This window comes from Musa acuminata, chromosome BXJ1-2 (assembly GCF_036884655.1).
Source record: "Musa acuminata AAA Group cultivar baxijiao chromosome BXJ1-2, Cavendish_Baxijiao_AAA, whole genome shotgun sequence".
NCBI lineage: Eukaryota > Viridiplantae > Streptophyta > Magnoliopsida > Zingiberales > Musaceae > Musa > Musa acuminata.
Genome location: NC_088328.1, coordinates 25,012,366 through 25,030,112, shown reverse-complemented (window position 1 = coordinate 25,030,112; position 17,747 = coordinate 25,012,366). Strand labels below are relative to the sequence as shown.

Here is a 17,747-nt window from a genome sequence, read left to right as displayed (position 1 = left end):
TGCTCAAAAGCATTAGACGAAACATGGCATGCTCATTAATTCCAGCACATATATAAAATGGATGAGAAAAATAAGTGCCAATACCGGCACACATGTGATGGCTGTAGCAGCAGGTGGAAAAACAAGGCGCAGTCCGTCCGTGGGGTACTTGTGATGGCATCCATGAAACAGATAATGAATTGTGTTTCCCCTGCATCATGCTTCTCAACAAGAAGCTAGAAGGTTACTTGCCAATAAGCAACTGGCGCAGTTCTCCATGACAATGAACCTATAAATTATTTTTATACAATAAAAGAAAAAAATTCCCTATAATGCATAACCCTTTATCAAATTTGTTTTATATCTACTAAGAGTGTCATTGACATTTGGCGTATTCAACAGCAAGGTGTCAATGCTAAACGAGAGCTGATTCTACATGCTGCTTACATAAAGTAAGAAGACCTGAAATGAGCCATCAGTTGGCAAACAAGTTAAGGTGGAAAAGCATTCTCTGAATGATTAAATGCAGACATATTAGTCTAATAATTTCCATTGTTCTTTCTGCGCAACAATTTGGCTGACCATCCACGGAACTCAAGGAGTAGAACAGCTTTATCTGTTGACAGGAAAAAAGTTCTCTACGTCTTCTGGAGTTTGCAGCAGCTTCAAAGGAAGTTCCTCGGGTTTAAGTGATTGAAATTGATAGACTGAAGAAAGTATATTTTCTGCACCCAGGCTCGCATGAAATTTATATGACATGGAATTATGATAGTAGAATAATGTTATTTCCTTCGTTATTTTCTGCACCCAGGCTCGCATCAACTAGCATCTTCTCGGAACTCCTCCTATACATGGCCGTTAATTTTAGAAAGTCAAGGTTGTCCTGATTATTAGCGACCAAATGTGCCACTTCCTTCGTAAGAGATCGTGATTGCCCAGACCCTGCAGAAAATTTTATAAGGATCATCAAACTTGGAACCCAAAGTGGATTAAGAATGTCGAGCACCCTGCAGATAGCTTAAACATTCTCGGAAGGCATCTAATCCCCTGAAGAAGAAGCAAATCTTACGATACTATCAAGTGGAAGTTTCCTTTGAACAGAGGAGGTACCAAACAACATTGATGGAATGCAATAGCTAGAAATCCTCAACCTCTCAAAAAATAATCTCTCGGGTACAATTCCTTGCACCTTAATAGTTTTAAATTTCTTGAATGATTTGAACTTGTGGTATAACCATCTCTCGGGTAAAATCCCCACCTAGTAGCCAATCGCAAACTTTAAATGATCCATCTATCTATATCGGCAATCCAAATCTTTGTGGCCTCCTCTCCCAAAAAATTGTATAGACGACCTGGCAAAACATACTGAAGAAAAAGAGAACAATAAGAATTCTGCAAGCAGAACTGAAATAATTTGGCTGTTCATGTGGACTGCACTGGGATTTATCGTGGGATTTTGGACGATCTGTGGAAGCCTCATGCTTCACATGAGATGGAGGATTGTTTACTTTCAAGCTTTTGATAACATGTATGAGAGGCTCCGCGTCCATTTTTTTCTCACATATTGACTTAGATAACATGTATGTTCTCAAGCTTTTTGATAACATGTATGTGATGGTGAGCATCCGCAAACTTTCTCATATATTGACTCAAATGAACTTTTCATTCACGACACCGTTTGTGATACATGTCCTATGACTATTTCAAATTCTCTTTAAATCTCTACATTCTTTGGTTAATGATTGATGTGGACGTAAGCTGTGGGAACAACCCACTCCATGTACAATTTTCAACAACATGTGTGACATTTCAAATATTTATAAAAATGATATTCTTTATTGATAAATTTGTTTGGAACCTTAAGCACATTCGTTTGATCAAGTAAATGAGAGTGAAATGAGAATGATTTAAGTGGTTTTTTTTTCTTTGATTATTCTTTCATCGAATAGGCAAAGTAAATGGGTCAAGTCAATGATAGTGATTTTGAGTATATTTCTCTTTATATTTTTCTATAGTCAATGAACCTCCGTAAGTTTCCCCGTTTTACACTGGCGAAATTAGTCCCTTGGAAAGATGAGTAGCTGATTGATGATGCATTTAATGTTTGATGATTCTACTAAAAATAATAATAGGAATTGTTATAACCATGCAAATGCATTAGATGATTAAAATTTTAGATTTGCTTTTTCTGAAAGTCTTGTTACAAATATTTGAAACTCCGATTAGATCTCTACATCCTGCGATAAAGATTGACGTACATGTAAGCTGTACAATAGCAACTGTTTCAAAGATCCCGCAAATGATAGTGATTTAGAGTAGCATTTCTCTTTGTTGTCTTTTCAATAAGTACATATTTTCTGCACAACACGACGGAGTATCTTTCTCATTTTTTTAAATCAGAGCCCTTCTAATGATGATATTTTATAATGTCATGACACACGTAACCATCGATCTTCGTTATTATATGTTTCATCTGCTTTGGAGGACTAAACATAGTAATTGAGTAAAGTAAATGCCAGTGATTTCTAGTTGCTTTTTTTTCTTTGGTCAAGTAAATGACAGTCTTGTCTTTGGTAAAGTAACGAATGTCTTATACACAACACACATGGGTTGACTCGAAAACCACATTGAACGTCAAGTAGGAGACTTCAAATTGTGATCACGATCACTATTTAAATGAATCATTCAACATATTAGTTGAGTCAGGCAAATAACAATTATTTAAGTGAAATTTACTAGGTCAAATAAATGATGATGATTCATAATAACTTTCCTTGATTCCCTTACGTGAATAGATTGTTTAACACAATACCCGATTGTAGATAGATGGTGGCTGATAAAAAAGGATAAGCAATTTAAATGACAGTGATTTTAGTAGCTTTTTTTTTGTTATAGTTTTTTTAAAGATTAAACAGATTAATTGAGTCAAGTATATGATAACAATTTTGAGGAGCTCTTTTGTTTGATCAAAGTTTTTAAGTGAAGAAATGTCTGTTACACAACAGGCATATGTTGACTCGAAAACACGCATTAAGCAGCCTCGTATGATCAGTTTTGTAGGATGCGGTGATTTGTACAATAGTGAACAGATTACATTCCCAAGTTTTGAATCTCCAAATAAGTTATAATCTTGATATGTGATACACAAAAAATCATTTTGATGGAACCATCATCGTATTCGTAAATCTTAAAATCCAATATGAGCAAAGGTAGGAAACTCCAAATTGAGATCACGATCGTGTAAAGTGTGGAGGAAAAGCTTCCCGGCCTCTCTACGGCACCCAATTTCCATCGAGTGTTGAATGATTCTCACCTCAGACGACTTTGACTACCAGCGGAATAATGACATCTATCTATGGATATCCAGCATCCACCAAGTCCATAGTCCTAATGTTCATGTTCACAAGAGACTAGAGCAGAATATTCATATAAATACACACACATGGACTACTGCCTGCCGCACGAGTAATAAGAAGTTAATTAGATCCTCTAATATCCATCCATGGGTGAAAGATCTCCTCTTCCTGTGATCGTCTTCTCTCTTTCCGTACTTTGCATTGAGCTCGGGATCTCGGATGGTTTCTCCATGATCCGCTGTCAAGAGACAGAGAGGAAAGCCCTCATGGAGTTCAAGCAACGAGTCCGTGATCCTTCCCATCGTCTTTCTTCCTGGGTTGGGGAGGATTGTTGTAGTTGGGAAGGCATCCGCTGCAGCAACGTCACTGGCCATGTTATCGAGCTCCACCTTCGCAATAGACATCGGTCAGATGTTTCATACATGGATTGCTCTGAGACTAACTTCGATGATGATGATGTTGGATGCAGATGGGCACTGCACGGTGGCATAACTCCATCATTGCTTTCTCTCCAACACCTTAATCATTTGGATCTTAGCGGCAACAACTTTGAAGGAAATCGTATCCCAGAGTTCTTGGGATCATTTAGAAGACTAACATATCTTAATCTCTCAAGTGCAGGCTTCGGAGGTAGAGTACCTGATCAGCTGGGAAATATCTCCACCTTGCACCAACTCGACCTTTCTTATAATTTCTACTCGAATTATGATTTGCACATCGAAAACATTGGATGGATCTCTCGTTTGACTTCTCTACAGCACCTTTACATGAATTGGGTTAGTTTTAGAAATGTGTCCAATTGGTTACAAGCATTGAACACGCTCTCTCGTATTCAAGTGATTGAATTAGTTTCTTGTGACTTGAGGACCTTTCCTCCGTCGCTGCCTCATGTCAACTTCACATCTCTTACAACTCTAAATTTGGAAGACAACATCATCAACTCTACCGTGCCAGACTGGCTGTTTAATATAACCAGCCTCGAGGAGCTTTATCTTTGTTGGAATTACCTATATGGGCAAACTCCTGATACTATTGCCAAGTTGACAAATCTCAGGGCACTCGACTTGTCTGGTAATATGTTCCACGACGACTTCAGACTAGAAGCTCTATCCAATCTCAGCAAGCTCCAAATTCTCTACCTAGAAGAGGTACCAATCAACGATATGCTGTCCAATCTAGAATCGGTTTTCTCTGGATGCCTAATGTTTAGCTTAAAGGAATTGGATCTCCACGGCACCCAGTTGAGAGGTTCCTTGCCGGATTGGTTGGGGAACTTCAAGAATCTCAAGTCTCTTCGTCTTTCATACAACTTCCTCTACGGATCAGTTCCTGCATCTCTTGGAAATCTATCATCGCTGCAATCTTTGTTTTTATACTCCAACGATTTGAACGGGTCGATTTCAGAAGGCATCGGAGGACTGAAGGGCCTTATCAATTTGGATCTCTCTAATAACTCATTTCGCTTTTCAAAGGTTCACTTTGCTAATTTATCGAGTTTAAAGTTCTTGGACATTTCATATAGCTATATTGATTTGAATAAAGGTGATGACTGGATCCCTCCTTTTCAGCTTCAAAGTCTCTATATGTTCTTCTGCCAAATAGTGCCGAGGCCTCATTTTCCGAAATGGCTCCGATTGCAAACAACTCTTCGTGGTTTAGATTTATCAAGTACAAGTATCAAAGAAAGGATTCCCAACTGGCTTCCTTCCTCTCTCGAGTATTTGTATCTTTCCAATAATAAGATTAGCGGTGATTTGCTACAATATCTTCCAAACCTAATTTCTTTGGATCTCTCAAACAACTCGCTCTCAGGCCACCTTTCTCCAAGAATCGCAAACATCATGCCAAATCTTGAGGTTTTGGATCTCTCTGGCAATAAGATTGCTGGTGAGCTGCCACAACTTTTTGGAAAGCAAACTTACTATTTGGATCTCTCAAATAACTCGTTCTTGGGTCATCTTTCATCAAAAATCTCAAACACAATGCAATATTTATATTGGTTTGATTTATCTATGAATCATCTGAGTGGGAGCATCCCCTTGTCCTTTTGCCAAAATAAGTATTTGCTAGTGCTTCGAATTTCAAAAAATAATTTATCAGGAGAGATTCCTAATTGCTGGAAAAATTTCTCGAGTTTGTTTATTTTGGACGTATCGAGCAACAAATTACAAGGAAGAATTCCCAACTCCCTCAGCAATTTGCGAAGCCTACAGTCACTGCATCTGAGCAACAATAATTTAATAGGGCAAATTCCTCTATCCTTAAAAAGTTGTACAAACTTGGTTACTCTTGATTTGGGCTACAACAACTTCATTGGAAATATACCAGCTTGGATTGAAGAAAGCCTACCATTCCTTAAGACTCTCAGCTTAAGGTCGAATGCCCTCACCGGAAGCATTCCTGAATTATCTCATCTTACATATCTGCAGATATTGGATCTCTCCAATAATGCATTTTCAGGAGCAATACCACGTAGCTTGGGCAACTTCAGTTCATTGAAGAGGTCTTCTTCAAGTGAATTATACTTCAACAACTATAGCTACGATGACGAAATGTGGCTCTTCATAAAAGGGAGTGAACTCGAGTATACTACAAGACTGCTTTCAATTGATAAAGTTATTGATCTCTCCAACAACAGTTTGTCTGGATACATCCCTGAGGAGTTGGGAAATTTGCATGAATTACGGAGCTTAAATCTATCGAGAAATTGCCTAACAGGGGAGATACCGAGCAATATTAATGGAATGCAACAATTAGAAATTCTTGATCTCTCCAGAAATAATTTGTCTGGAGCAATTCCTTCAACCTTGGCGGCGTTAAATTTCCTGAGTGATTTGAACTTATCATATAACAATCTTTCAGGTAGAATTCCCACTGGTAGTCAATTACAAACATTTACTGATCCATCTATCTATATCGGCAATTCAGATCTTTGTGGCTCTCCTCTCACCAAATATTGTCCAGAAGATATGCCAACAAAAGGTAAAGAAGAAGAGGAAAAAAAAAAATCTAAGGACAGAATTGAAAGTATTTGGCTATACATGTGCCGTGCACTAGGATTTATCGTGGGATTTTGGACGATTTGTGGAAGCATCTTATTGAACTCGAGATGGAGGATTGCTTACTTCCATGCTATTGATAGCATGTGTGATAGGCTCTATGTGGTGCTGGTACTGAATGTGGCAATGTTCAAGAGGAAGCTACTGGTAGGAGGTCAAGTTGACTAAGCCGATGGGAGCGTTCACAATTAGTATCAGGCAGTATGTATTGGGCTCATGGTTTGCATGTTTTTCCATAATCCACTGGTGACATGATTTTATTTTTTGCAAGGACTATCGATTTGTCTTTCTGAATTCTATAAGCTCTAATTAACATTTAGCCAGCAGTATTGTTCGACTCTGTTTTTGCCATAAGCTACACTGTAGCGTTGTTTATTGAATAGATTCTATTTGTCATGAATCATCAATGAAAATATGTAAAAGAATTCCACCATCTGTGATGTGTAATAACATTTGAATAACACATGACAAGAAATCTTCTCACTGAGTGTCACAATCTTTGCCGTAACACTCATTACAGGATTTATAGTACTCCACTCATACCAGGAAAAATCTTTCTAGTCTTTAAGCCTCATTTTCACTTGTGGATTGGACTATAGCTTATACACATCTTCTATTTTGATTTATTTATTTTCCTTTCCACCTCTGCTAAACACGACATTCATCACCGTACAGTGTCTTAACAGGAAAAGTTGAAGATAGAGTTCTGCATGATGAAGAGTTGGATTAGGATGCAGACCATGAACAAATTACTGACCAATTAAAAACTCATGTTTCCATATAAACTGGTTTAATACACAAGGTAGCTTTCATCAAATAATGTCCTCAATACATGATGATCAAGGGCACTGATCTGTGATGTATCCAAGGAAAGAATTGGAGAGCAATGTTTATTTATTTGGGATATGCAGGAAAAAAAAAAGGAACCACCAAAGAGAACAGTAGGGAATCTGAAAAAAAAAGAAAAAAAAGAAAAAATAATGAATAGATGAGAACAGATGGCATCGTGGTTAATGTAAAACTGTTTTAGTGAATAAAGGAAGGAGGCTAACCTCAATAAATTACAAGCTATTCTTGCATTGTCCAAAAGAATCAGTTTTTCTGATGAGAGGTTTTTGCTGGTGGCAATGTGCCAAAGATGATGTCCCAGAGTGAAGAAGTTATTCCAAACACCTTGTTTTGAACTTTGAAGTGATGGTTTAGATGATACCGCTGTGCAAAAGAAGCAGCATTTTTCCTCTTCATCCGAGGTTGCCAAAACAAAATGCAATCCTTTTCTTTCTCACCTTCAGATGTTTAGCTGGGTGTTTGGATGGATGTCCATGATGCAGGTAGCAATGAGTGCAGTCATATATAACGAACGTACCCCAACAGGCCACCTCCAAACACAGCATGCGCAGCTGATGCAGCTATGTCAACTTGATTAGGGGTTCTTTTGGAAGAACTGAGAGAACGTTAAGCACCATGAGAGCCTCCATCGGCATGATACAGCATTTTACCTTTGTTGATCGAGACAGTTTATATTTCATGTCAACTTGATTAGGGACTCATTGGGTTTATTGGAAGACTAATTCAGTAACCTAAAGTTAGGCCTAGCTGTTGTGCCACCTATGAGTTTGAAAGTACAAAATGTAATTTTCAAAAAAAAAAAAGCCTTGACAACAGTACCGTCAAGGTCAGTGGTGGTACTGTCCAGTGTCAGATGTACCATCCAAATACAATCTCATAACTATATCGAGCAGTGGCACCGTCAATACTCTGAAAATCTATGTATTTGAATTTTTTACTCCATTTTTGAAGTCATTTGGGGCTTATAAATACCCCATTCATTTTTGCTTGAGATAGCAAGAAAAGAGCATGAAAAACTTGTGATTCTAAGTATAAATTCTATCGAGTTCTTTCCTCCTTAAAGCGTTATTCAAAGGGAGATGTAAGAATTACTTATAAAAGAGAGTTATAAATGTTCTCTCCTAAGCCTGTAAAAATGAGAAAATTGTTATAACAAGGATAGTTAATCTTTGCCCATTATAAAAAAGATCGATAATGAAAGTCGATGACCTCGAAGGAAGAGGAATCCAGAGTGAACGTATGTCGGGATGATCAAACCACTATAAATCAATTTATATTTTTCTTTATGCTTTTCATTATTATTACTAACTGATTTACTTAGTCACTATTCTTACTCACATTTGAAATTAAATGTATTTCCGATACGGATTTCATCGAAAGTTATTGAATTATTTTAACTTTTTCGAAAGCACAAATTCCCTCTCTTTCGGATACGGGTTTCACCGAACAAAAGTCTTTGAATCGTTTCAAGTTTTTCAAAAGCACTAATTAACCCCCTTTCTGATTCGAGTTTCATCGAATGAAATTCTTCGAATCGTTTAAACTTTTTCGAAAGCACTAAGTCACCCTCCTATTAGTGTCTTTACGGTCCTAAGATATATGGCTTAAATATTTTAAATTAATATTTTAAACTTAACAAAATTAATAAGTTAATTATCTCATCAAATTGGATCACGATAGCATTGATATTTTTAAGTTGTATTATTGCTTTGTGAAAGACACTCGTCATTGCTTCTACAATCCAATTTATGCTTAATTTAATCACTAACAAAAAAAATCTTATTTTAATACCTCAATCACATTCTGATTTGTCATGATCCGTATTGATGAATCAATATTACCTATAAGTTATTAAGTCGAAACTAAATATCCAAAATACTTAAGTTTAAATTAATAATAATAAAATATATAATCCATATTGTTACATTCGTAATACAAGACATAAGCCACTAGTCTTAGAATCTTAAAATCTTAATCCAACAGTGGGTTGGAAAATTGAGTCCAATAATTCAATCATATTGATTTGAGAACAATCTTTTGACTCATGACATGCTTGTGATACAACATATTCTATGACTATTTCAAACTCTCTCTAAATCACTGTATCCTCTGGTTAACGATTGATGCAATTTCTCGATGTACAATTTCTAATAACATATGTGACATTTCAAATATTTATCATAAATAATAAAAGTGATATCTTTTGTTGCTAAATTTCTCGATTTCTTTGGAACATTACATTAAGTATATTCATTTAGTCAAGTAACTGAGAGTAACTTTTAAGTACAATTTTTTCCATTGGTTATTCATTCATAGAATAGACAAAGTAGGTTAAGCAAATGATAGCGATTTTGAGTTTTTATTTATTTATTTATCTAACATCCACAAATTTTCCTATTTCACACGGACAAAAGTTGAGTCCTTCGGAAAGACGAGTAGTGTTTAATACCTCCTATGATAAATGGAATGTCGTAGCCGTGCAAATTTATCAGCTAATTTTGCAAGGCCAAGTCTATAATCATATTGAAATGGGATTGGCACAACAAGCTTCACTATATATTTTCTACAAATGAAGTTGGCTTGCTCTGTATTTGATCACTAAAATTTTAGGTTTGCTTTTTTCTAAAAGTCTTGTTGCAAATATTTGTAACTCTCGTGTTTTACATCCTCGGATAAAGATTGACGTTGATAAAATCTATGAAAATAGCCACTAATTCAAAGATCAGGCAAACTAATTGGGTCAAGTAATTCATAGTGGATTTTCTTTGGTGTCTTTTCAGTAAATGCATATCTTCTCTTCTGCATAGCATCGGGAATGGCTTTCTCATCATTTTAAATTATAACTCTTCTGTCCATGATATTTTATAAAGTCATGACACGTAACCATCAATTTTCATTATCAAATTTCTCATCTATTTTAGAATATTAAACATCATAATTGAGTCAAAGTAAACGATAGTGATTTTAGTAGCTTTTTTTCTTGGTTATAGTTTTCAAAGATTGGACAGATTAATTGGGTCAAGTATATGATAACAATTTTGAGGAGCTCTTTTGTTTGATCAAAGTTTGAAGCGAAGAAATGTCTTCTACACAGCACGCATATGTTGACTCGAAAACACGCATTGAGCAGCCTCGTATGATCAGTTTTGTACGATGCGATGAATTTGAACGACCACCTTTTTCTCCTCTGTAACTACTTTAGGATCATATTTCTACGTAACTTCTCTCTAAATGATTTGTACAACAGTGAACAGATTGCATTCCCATGTTTTGAATCTCCAAACAAGTTATAATCTTGATATGTGATACATCAAAAATCGTTTTGATGGAACCATCATCGTATTCGTAAATCTTAAAATCCAATATGAGCAAAGGTAGGAAACTCCAAATTGAGATCACGATCGTGTAAAATGTGGAGGAAAAGCTCCCCGGCCTCTCTACGGCACCCAATTTCCAATGCGTTGAATCGTTCTCATTTCAGACTACTTTGACTAGCAACCTAATAACGATATCTATCGATGGATATCCAGCATCCACCAAGTCCATAGTCCTAATGTTCATGTTCACAAGAGGCTAGAGCAGAATATTCATATAAATACACACACATGGACTACTGCCTGCCGCACGAGTAATAAGAAGTTAGTTAGATCCTCTAATATCCATCCATGGGTGAAAGATCTCCTCTCCTTGTGATCGTCATCTCTCTTTCCGTGCTTTGCATTGAGCTCGGGATCTCGGATGGTTTCTCCATGATCCGCTGTCAAGAGACAGAGAGGAAAGCCCTCATGGAGTTCAAGCAACGAGTCCGTGATCCTTCCCATCGTCTTTCTTCCTGGGTTGGGGAGGATTGTTGTAGTTGGGAAGGAATCCGCTGCAGCAACGTCACTGGCCATGTTATCGAGCTCCACCTTCGCAATAGACATCGGTCAGATGTCTCATACATGGGTTGCTCTGAGACTAACTTCGATGATGATGATGGATGCAGACGGGCACTGCACGGTGGCATAACTCCATCATTGCTTTCTCTCCAACACCTTAATCATTTGGATCTTAGCGGCAACAATTTTGAGGGAAATCGTATCCCAGAGTTCTTGGGATCCTTTGGAAGACTAACATATCTTAATCTCTCGGGAGCAGGCTTCGGAGGTAAAGTACCCGATCAGCTGGGAAATCTCTCCACTTTACACCAACTCGACCTTTCTTATAATTTCTATCTAGATGATGATTTATACATCGAAAACATTGGATGGATCTCTCGTTTGACTTCTCTACAGCACCTTAACATGAATCAGGTTAGATTTAGAAATGTGTCCAATTGGTTGCAAGCATTGAACGCACTCTCTCGTATTCAAGTGGTTGAAATGGCTTCTTGTGGCTTGGAGACCTTTCCTCCTTCGCTGCCTCATGTCAACTTCACATCTCTCACAACTCTAAATTTGGAAGGCAACATCATCAACTCTACTGTGCCAGACTGGCTATTTAACATAACCAGCCTCGAGGTGCTTTCTCTTGGGTCGAATCACCTATATGGGCAAACTCTTGATTCAATTGCCAAGTTGACAAATCTCAGGCAACTCGACTTGTCTTATAATACGTTCCACGACGGCTTCAAACCAGAACCTCTATCCAACCTCTGCAAGCTCCAAATTCTCGACCTAGATAAAGTGCCTATCAATAATGTGCTAGCCAATCTAGAACAGGTCTTCTCTGGATGTCTAATGCTCATCTTAGAGGAATTGAATCTCAGCGGCACCCAATTGAGGGGTTCCATTCCAGATTGGTTGGGGAACTTCAAAAATCTCAAGTTTCTTGATCTTTCACACAACTCCCTCTCTGGATCAGTTCCTAGATCTCTTGGAAATCTATCATCGCTGCGATCTTTGTTTTTATACTCCAACGATTTGAATGGGTCGATTGCAGAAGGCATCGGAGGACTGAAGGGCCTTATCTATTTGGTTCTTTCTTATAACTCATTTCGCTTGTCGGAGCTCCACTTGGTTAATCTGTCGAGTTTAAAGTATTTGGACATTTCATACAACTACATCGATTTGAATAAAGGTGATGAGTGGATTCCTCCTTTTCAGCTTCGAAGCCTCTATATGACCTTCTGCCAAATATTGCCGAGGCCTCATTTTCCGAGATGGCTCCGATTGCAAACAACTCTTCGTGATTTATCTTTATCAAGTACAAGTAAAAAAGGAAGGATTCCCAACTGGCTTCCTTCCTCTCTCGAGTATTTGTCTCTTTCCAATAATGAGATTAGCGGTGATGTGCCACAATATCTTCCAAACCTAATGTATTTGGATATCTCTAACAACTTGCTCACGAGCCACCTTTCTCCAAGAATCGTAAATATGATGCCAAGTCTTCAGTTTTTGGATCTCTCTAACAATAAGATTACTGGTGAGCTACCACAACTCTTTTCAAAGCAAATTTCTTATTTGGATTTCTCAAAGAACTTATTCTCAGGACATTTTCCATCAAAAATCTCAAACACAATGCCAAACTTAAATTGGTTTGATTTATCTATTAATAATCTGAGCGGGAGCATCCCCTTATCTTTTTGTCCAAATAAGTATTTGCTAGTGCTTCGACTTTTCAAAAATAATTTATCAGGAGAGCTTCCTAATTGCTGGAAAAATTCCTCGAGTTTGTTTATTTTGGACTTATCGAGCAACAAGTTCCAAGGAAGAATTCCCAACTCCCTCAGCAATTTGCAAAGCCTACAATCACTACATCTGAGCAACAATAATTTAATAGGGCAAATTCCTTTTTCTTTAAAAGGTTGTACAAGCTTGGTTACTCTAGATTTGGGGAACAACAACTTTATCGGAAATATACCAGCTTGGATTGGAGAAAGTCTACCACACCTAAAGACTCTCAGCTTACGCTCGAATGCCTTCACCGGAAGAATTCCTGAACTATCTCATCTTACATCTCTTCAAATATTGGATCTCTCGATAATAATTTTTCAGGAATAATACCACCTAGCTTAGGCAACTTCAGTTCATTGAAGAGATCTTCTTCTTCAAGTGATTTATACTTCAACAACCATAGCGACGAGGATGTAATGTGGCTCTTCATAAAAGGGAGTGAACTCGAGTATACCACAAGATTGCTTTCAATTGATAAAGTTATTGATCTCTCCAACAATGGTTTATCTGGAAGTATACCTGAGGAGTTGGGAAATCTGCATGGATTACGGAGTTTAAATCTATCTAGAAATTACCTAACGGGGAAGATACCGAACAACATTAATGGAATGCAACGATTAGAAATTCTTGATCTCTCCAGAAATAATTTGTCTGGAGCAATTCCTTCAACCTTGGCAGCGTTAAATTTCTTGAATTATTTGAACTTGTCATATAACAATCTTTCGGGTAGAATTCCCACCGGTAGCCAATTACAAACGCTTACTGATCCATCTTTCTATGCCGGCAATTCAGATCTTTGTGACCCTTCTCTCACAAAAAATTGTACAGATAATATTCCAACAAAAGAAGAGGAAAATGAAAATTCTATGGACAGAATTGAAAGTATTTGGGTATACATGTGCCGTGCACTAGGATTTATCGTGGGATTTTGGACGATTTGTGGAAGCATCTTATTGAAATCGAGATGGAGGATTGCTTACTTCCAAGCTATTGATAACATGTGTGATAGGCTCTATGTGGTGCTGGTATTGAATGTAGCAATGTTCAAGAGGAAGCTAATGGTAGGACGTCAAGTTGACTAAGCCGATGGGAGCATTCACCATTAGTATGAAGCAACATGTATTGGGCTCATTGTTTGCATGCTTTTTCATAATCCACTGGTCACATGATTTTAATTTTTGCAAGGACTATCGATTTGTCTTTCTGCCTTATCTTGGCATCAATATTTTAGTTCATTAAAGTATGAGTTCTCAGCGTATAGTCTATAAGCTTTAATTAACATTCAGCCAGCAGTATTGTTCGACTCTGTTTTATCCATAAGCTACACTGTGGCGTAGTTTATTGAATAGATTTCATTTGTCATGAATCATCTATGAAAATATGTAAAAGCATTCCACCATATGCGATGTGTAATAACATTTGCAAGTTACGTATAACACAAGACAAGAAATCTTCTCACTGAGTGTCACAATCTTTGCCGTAATACTTATTACAGGATTTATAGTACTCCACTCATAACAAGAAAAATCTTTCTAGTCTTTAAGCCTCATTTTCACTTGTTGATTCGACCAGCTTATACACATCTTCTATTTAGATTCTTTTATTTTCCTTTCCACCTCTGCTAAACACGACATTCATCACTGTACAGTGTCTTAACAGGAAAAGTTGAAGATAGAGTTCTGCATGATGAAGAGTTGGATTAGGATGCAGACAATGAACAAATTACTGACCAATTAAAAACTCATGTTTCCATATAAACCAGTTTAATACATAAGGTAGCTTTCATCAAATAATGCCCTCAATACATGATGATCAAGGGCACTGATCTGTGATGTATCCAAGGAAAGAATTGGAGGGCAATGTTTATTTATTTGGGATATGCAGGAAAAAAAAAAGGAACCACCAAAGAGAACAGTAGGGAATCTGAAAAAAAAAGAAAAAAAAGAATGAATAATGAATATATGAGAACAGATGGCATCGTGGTTAATGTAAAACTGTTTTAGTGAATAAAGGAAGGAGGCTAACCTCAATAAATTACAAGCTATTCTTGCATTGTCCAAAAGAATCAGTTTTTCTGATGAGAGGTTTTTGCTGGTGGCAATGTGCCAAAGATGATGTCCCAGAGTGAAGAAGTTATTCCAAACCCCTTGTTTTGAACTTTGAAGTGATGGTTTAGATGATACCGCTGTGCAAAAGAAGCAGCATTTTTCCTCTTCAGAACTACATCCGAGGTTGCCAAAACAAAATGCAATCCTTTTCTTTCTCACCTTCAGGTGTTTAGCTGGGTGTTTGGATGGATGTCCATGATGCAGGTAGTAATGGGTGCAGTCATATATAACGTATCCCAACAGGCCACCTCCAAACACGGCAGGCGCAGCTGATGGAGCCATGAGTAGGTGCAGCAGATGCCAGAACTGAGAGAGAACGTTAAACACCATGAGAGCCTCCACTGACATGACAGCCATTTTACCTTTGCTAATCGAGACAGTTTAAATTTTTCAGAAAGAGAAAATAAAAGTCATATACCAAAAGCATTAGACGAAACATGGCATGCTCATCAAATCCGGCACACATATAAAATGGCTGAGAAAAATAAGTGCTAATACCGGCACACATATGATGGCTGTTGCAGCAGGTGGAAAAACAAGGCGCAGTCCGTCCATGGGGTACTTGTGATGGCATCCATGAAACAGATAATGAATTGTGTTTCCCCTGCATCATGGTTCTCAACAAGAAGTTAAAAGGACTCATGAAGTTTACATCAATCATACAAAGACTGGAAACAATTGTACCAGTAGCCTTTTGTTTTCATGTGGAAAAGGAAGCGATGCAAAGAATACTCAATCATGGTCCAGAGAAGAATTCCTGATGACACCAGTGGGACCAATTGAGGGAGTGTGTTGCCCATTCGAATAGAGATGGTCAGACACCAGAAAACAACTGGGAGCCATATCACTGGAACAACCCACCACACTGTTCTCGTTAAGCACTGAATAATTGCAACAAAAGCATATTAGTCAGGAAATCTTATCAAATCTATCATCTCATGCTGCATTAATTCTCGTCAGAGTATTACCTCCATGAAGCCATTTGCAAAGAATCGTGGGATCTCCTTGGTAACGATGGGCCGGTGAACCCAGTCCTCATAATCTTCCCCAAGATGACCAACCTTTAGATATATACATGAGCAAGAATGTGAAATGTTTGAAATGTTAAATCTGTATCAGGTGAGAGCAATGATAAACATTAAAACATGTGGAAAGGATGAGATCATATCTTTATTAGAAATGTGATTGATTTTACTATTCAAGATTCCAATAATTGTGAAGAAATGATATCATCAAAATTGTCAAATCCTCTACATGGTCATCGATGGTGACCTCCTTAGATGTATATGTAAATGTAAAATATATGGAAGCCTATAGTAAAAACAGGTAAAATTTTATGCAAATTCTAAGGGTATTCATCAAAAAATTTTAGATTACTTGATGCAAAATTACCGAAAAGACATCATGGTCTAAGATAATAAAAGCATTGTGACAACTGAAGATGTGGAATATTGAAAAAATTGTTGGCTTTTTCATGTGTAATGATATTGATTTTTCACAAAATAGATTAAGATTCCAAGCAACCTTGAACTTTTGATTAGTTCTTGTTAGGGTATCTATATAAATACAGTAATGATCAGGAATGTTGCAAGAGAGCGAATTAGAACAATTATAACAAAATCAGCATTCATTTTATTGAGATGGTTATGTCAAGATACTTATGAAATGTATGTGTTTTTGCAGTAAGTTTTTACATTATCTTCACATTGGCTTGGTATAATAAGAAAGAGAAAAGAAATCAAGACATGAAACCACCACAATTGTACCTGGAAAACCAGAGGCTTGTTCAAGTCAACCGAGAACCCCTGGGCAACCATTTCTGTATTGTAAATTCTACTGCAAGCAAATCAATTCATTATTTTGTGCAATATAGAGAGACGGATTATGAAAAAGATCATTCAATTCCTCAAATTGTATGTTCTGCAATCAAATGAACTTTTCAGTATCATATTTTTCAATTCATTAACCAAATCTTACTTTTCAGTATCATATGTTCTGCAATCAAACAGTACTAACAACGAAACATGTTTGGGGTAGAAATGCATAATGTAAAAAATTACTAACGTGATTGCAGAATGCGCTTTGGAAGAACAAATCAACTTTTTTTCCTTTCGACAGGAATTTATCTGAATAAATGTTACAACATCTGAAACCATCCATTTAGAACCAACGAATCACGAGAGACATAAATCGTCCCCAAAGAGAAAAGACCGCATTGGAATTCCCTACCGAAAAGCAAGCGCAGGGGCGAACCAAAACTCCGTCGACAACTGAGTCGGACCACAAATCCCACAAGAAACCACCACTCTTCTTCAATGGAAGAGGAAAACCTGAAGAATAGCGTGGGAATGAGGGGCGTCGAGAACCGCGGGAGGGATCGCCTCTCCGCGCTCCGAGGCGAAAATGCCTAATTCCTCCTCCTTGCTCGTTTCTCGTTCTTTCTCTCGTATAAATAGGAGGCTGTGACTTCGTCGCGGGCCGTACATCGTGTAGCGCTTCCGGAATCAAATCCATGCCGTCGACTTCCCCACGGAACGCCCGGGTGCCAGCTCGGCTTCGCGACGTAAAAATGAGGATTCGTTGGCACGGCCCAACAGGATCCAATCCAAGAAAGACATGACCAACGCCTTCCAATCGTAGGATTCGGAGCGCAAACCCGTTGATCATCGATGAGGATCACAATTCTAAATGGTATCGGATGAAACTTAATCGAATCTGTTTAAAGAATGTGACTAAATTGAT

General features: G+C 37.5%; 2 protein-coding genes and 1 pseudogene across 6 annotated transcripts; 2 read left to right on the top strand and 1 right to left on the bottom strand.

Moving 5' to 3' along the window:
• The first annotated feature begins 3,481 nt into the window (after window positions 1–3,481).
• Window positions 3,482–6,562, top strand: LOC135611826 (receptor-like protein EIX2). Its single transcript, XM_065107472.1, has one exon. The coding sequence runs from the start codon at window positions 3,482–3,484 to the stop codon at window positions 6,560–6,562; it is 3,081 nt and encodes a 1,026-aa protein (XP_064963544.1).
• A 4,302-nt stretch (window positions 6,563–10,864) lies between these two features.
• Window positions 10,865–14,114, top strand: LOC135612882 (receptor-like protein EIX2; annotated as a pseudogene).
• A 181-nt stretch (window positions 14,115–14,295) lies between these two features.
• LOC135586445 (dihydroceramide fatty acyl 2-hydroxylase FAH1-like) lies at window positions 14,296–17,705 on the bottom strand. 5 transcript variants are annotated; one of them, XM_065094346.1, is made up of 8 exons: window positions 17,070–17,219; window positions 16,772–16,841; window positions 15,974–16,066; window positions 15,690–15,886; window positions 15,504–15,609; window positions 15,165–15,311; window positions 14,923–15,082; window positions 14,296–14,576 (listed from the first exon to the last, which is right to left on the bottom strand). In XM_065094346.1, exons 1-7 carry the CDS (start codon window positions 17,159–17,161, stop codon window positions 14,963–14,965), a joined length of 825 nt encoding a protein of 274 aa, XP_064950418.1. In that variant the 5' UTR covers window positions 17,162–17,219; the 3' UTR covers window positions 14,296–14,576; window positions 14,923–14,962. The 5 variants fall into 5 exon arrangements, with proteins under 5 accessions (XP_064950418.1, XP_064950422.1, XP_064950421.1 ...); XM_065094350.1 differs by lacking the exon at window positions 17,070–17,219 and adding an exon at window positions 17,336–17,705 and having other exon boundaries at window positions 14,298–14,576; XM_065094349.1 differs by lacking the exon at window positions 17,070–17,219 and adding an exon at window positions 17,235–17,704 and having other exon boundaries at window positions 14,298–14,576; window positions 16,772–16,838.
• Between the last annotated feature and the right edge of the window lie 42 nt (window positions 17,706–17,747).

Bases quoted from the DNA above. Each gene is read 5' to 3' on its own strand.
- LOC135611826 (XM_065107472.1), top strand. From the start codon at position 3,482: ATGGGTGAAAGATCTCCTCTTCCTGTGATCGTCTTCTCTCTTTCCGTA.
- LOC135586445 (XM_065094347.1), bottom strand. From the start codon at position 17,161: ATGGTTTCAGATGTTGTAACATTTATTCAGATAAATTCCTGTCGAAAG. The intron at 16,842-17,069 runs GTTAGTAATTTT...ATTTGCTTGCAG, and splicing joins AAAGCGCATTCTGCAATCAC to TAGAATTTACAATACAGAAA. The intron at 15,610-15,689 runs GTACAATTGTTT...ACCATGATGCAG, and splicing joins ATGAAAACAAAAGGCTACTG to GGGAAACACAATTCATTATC.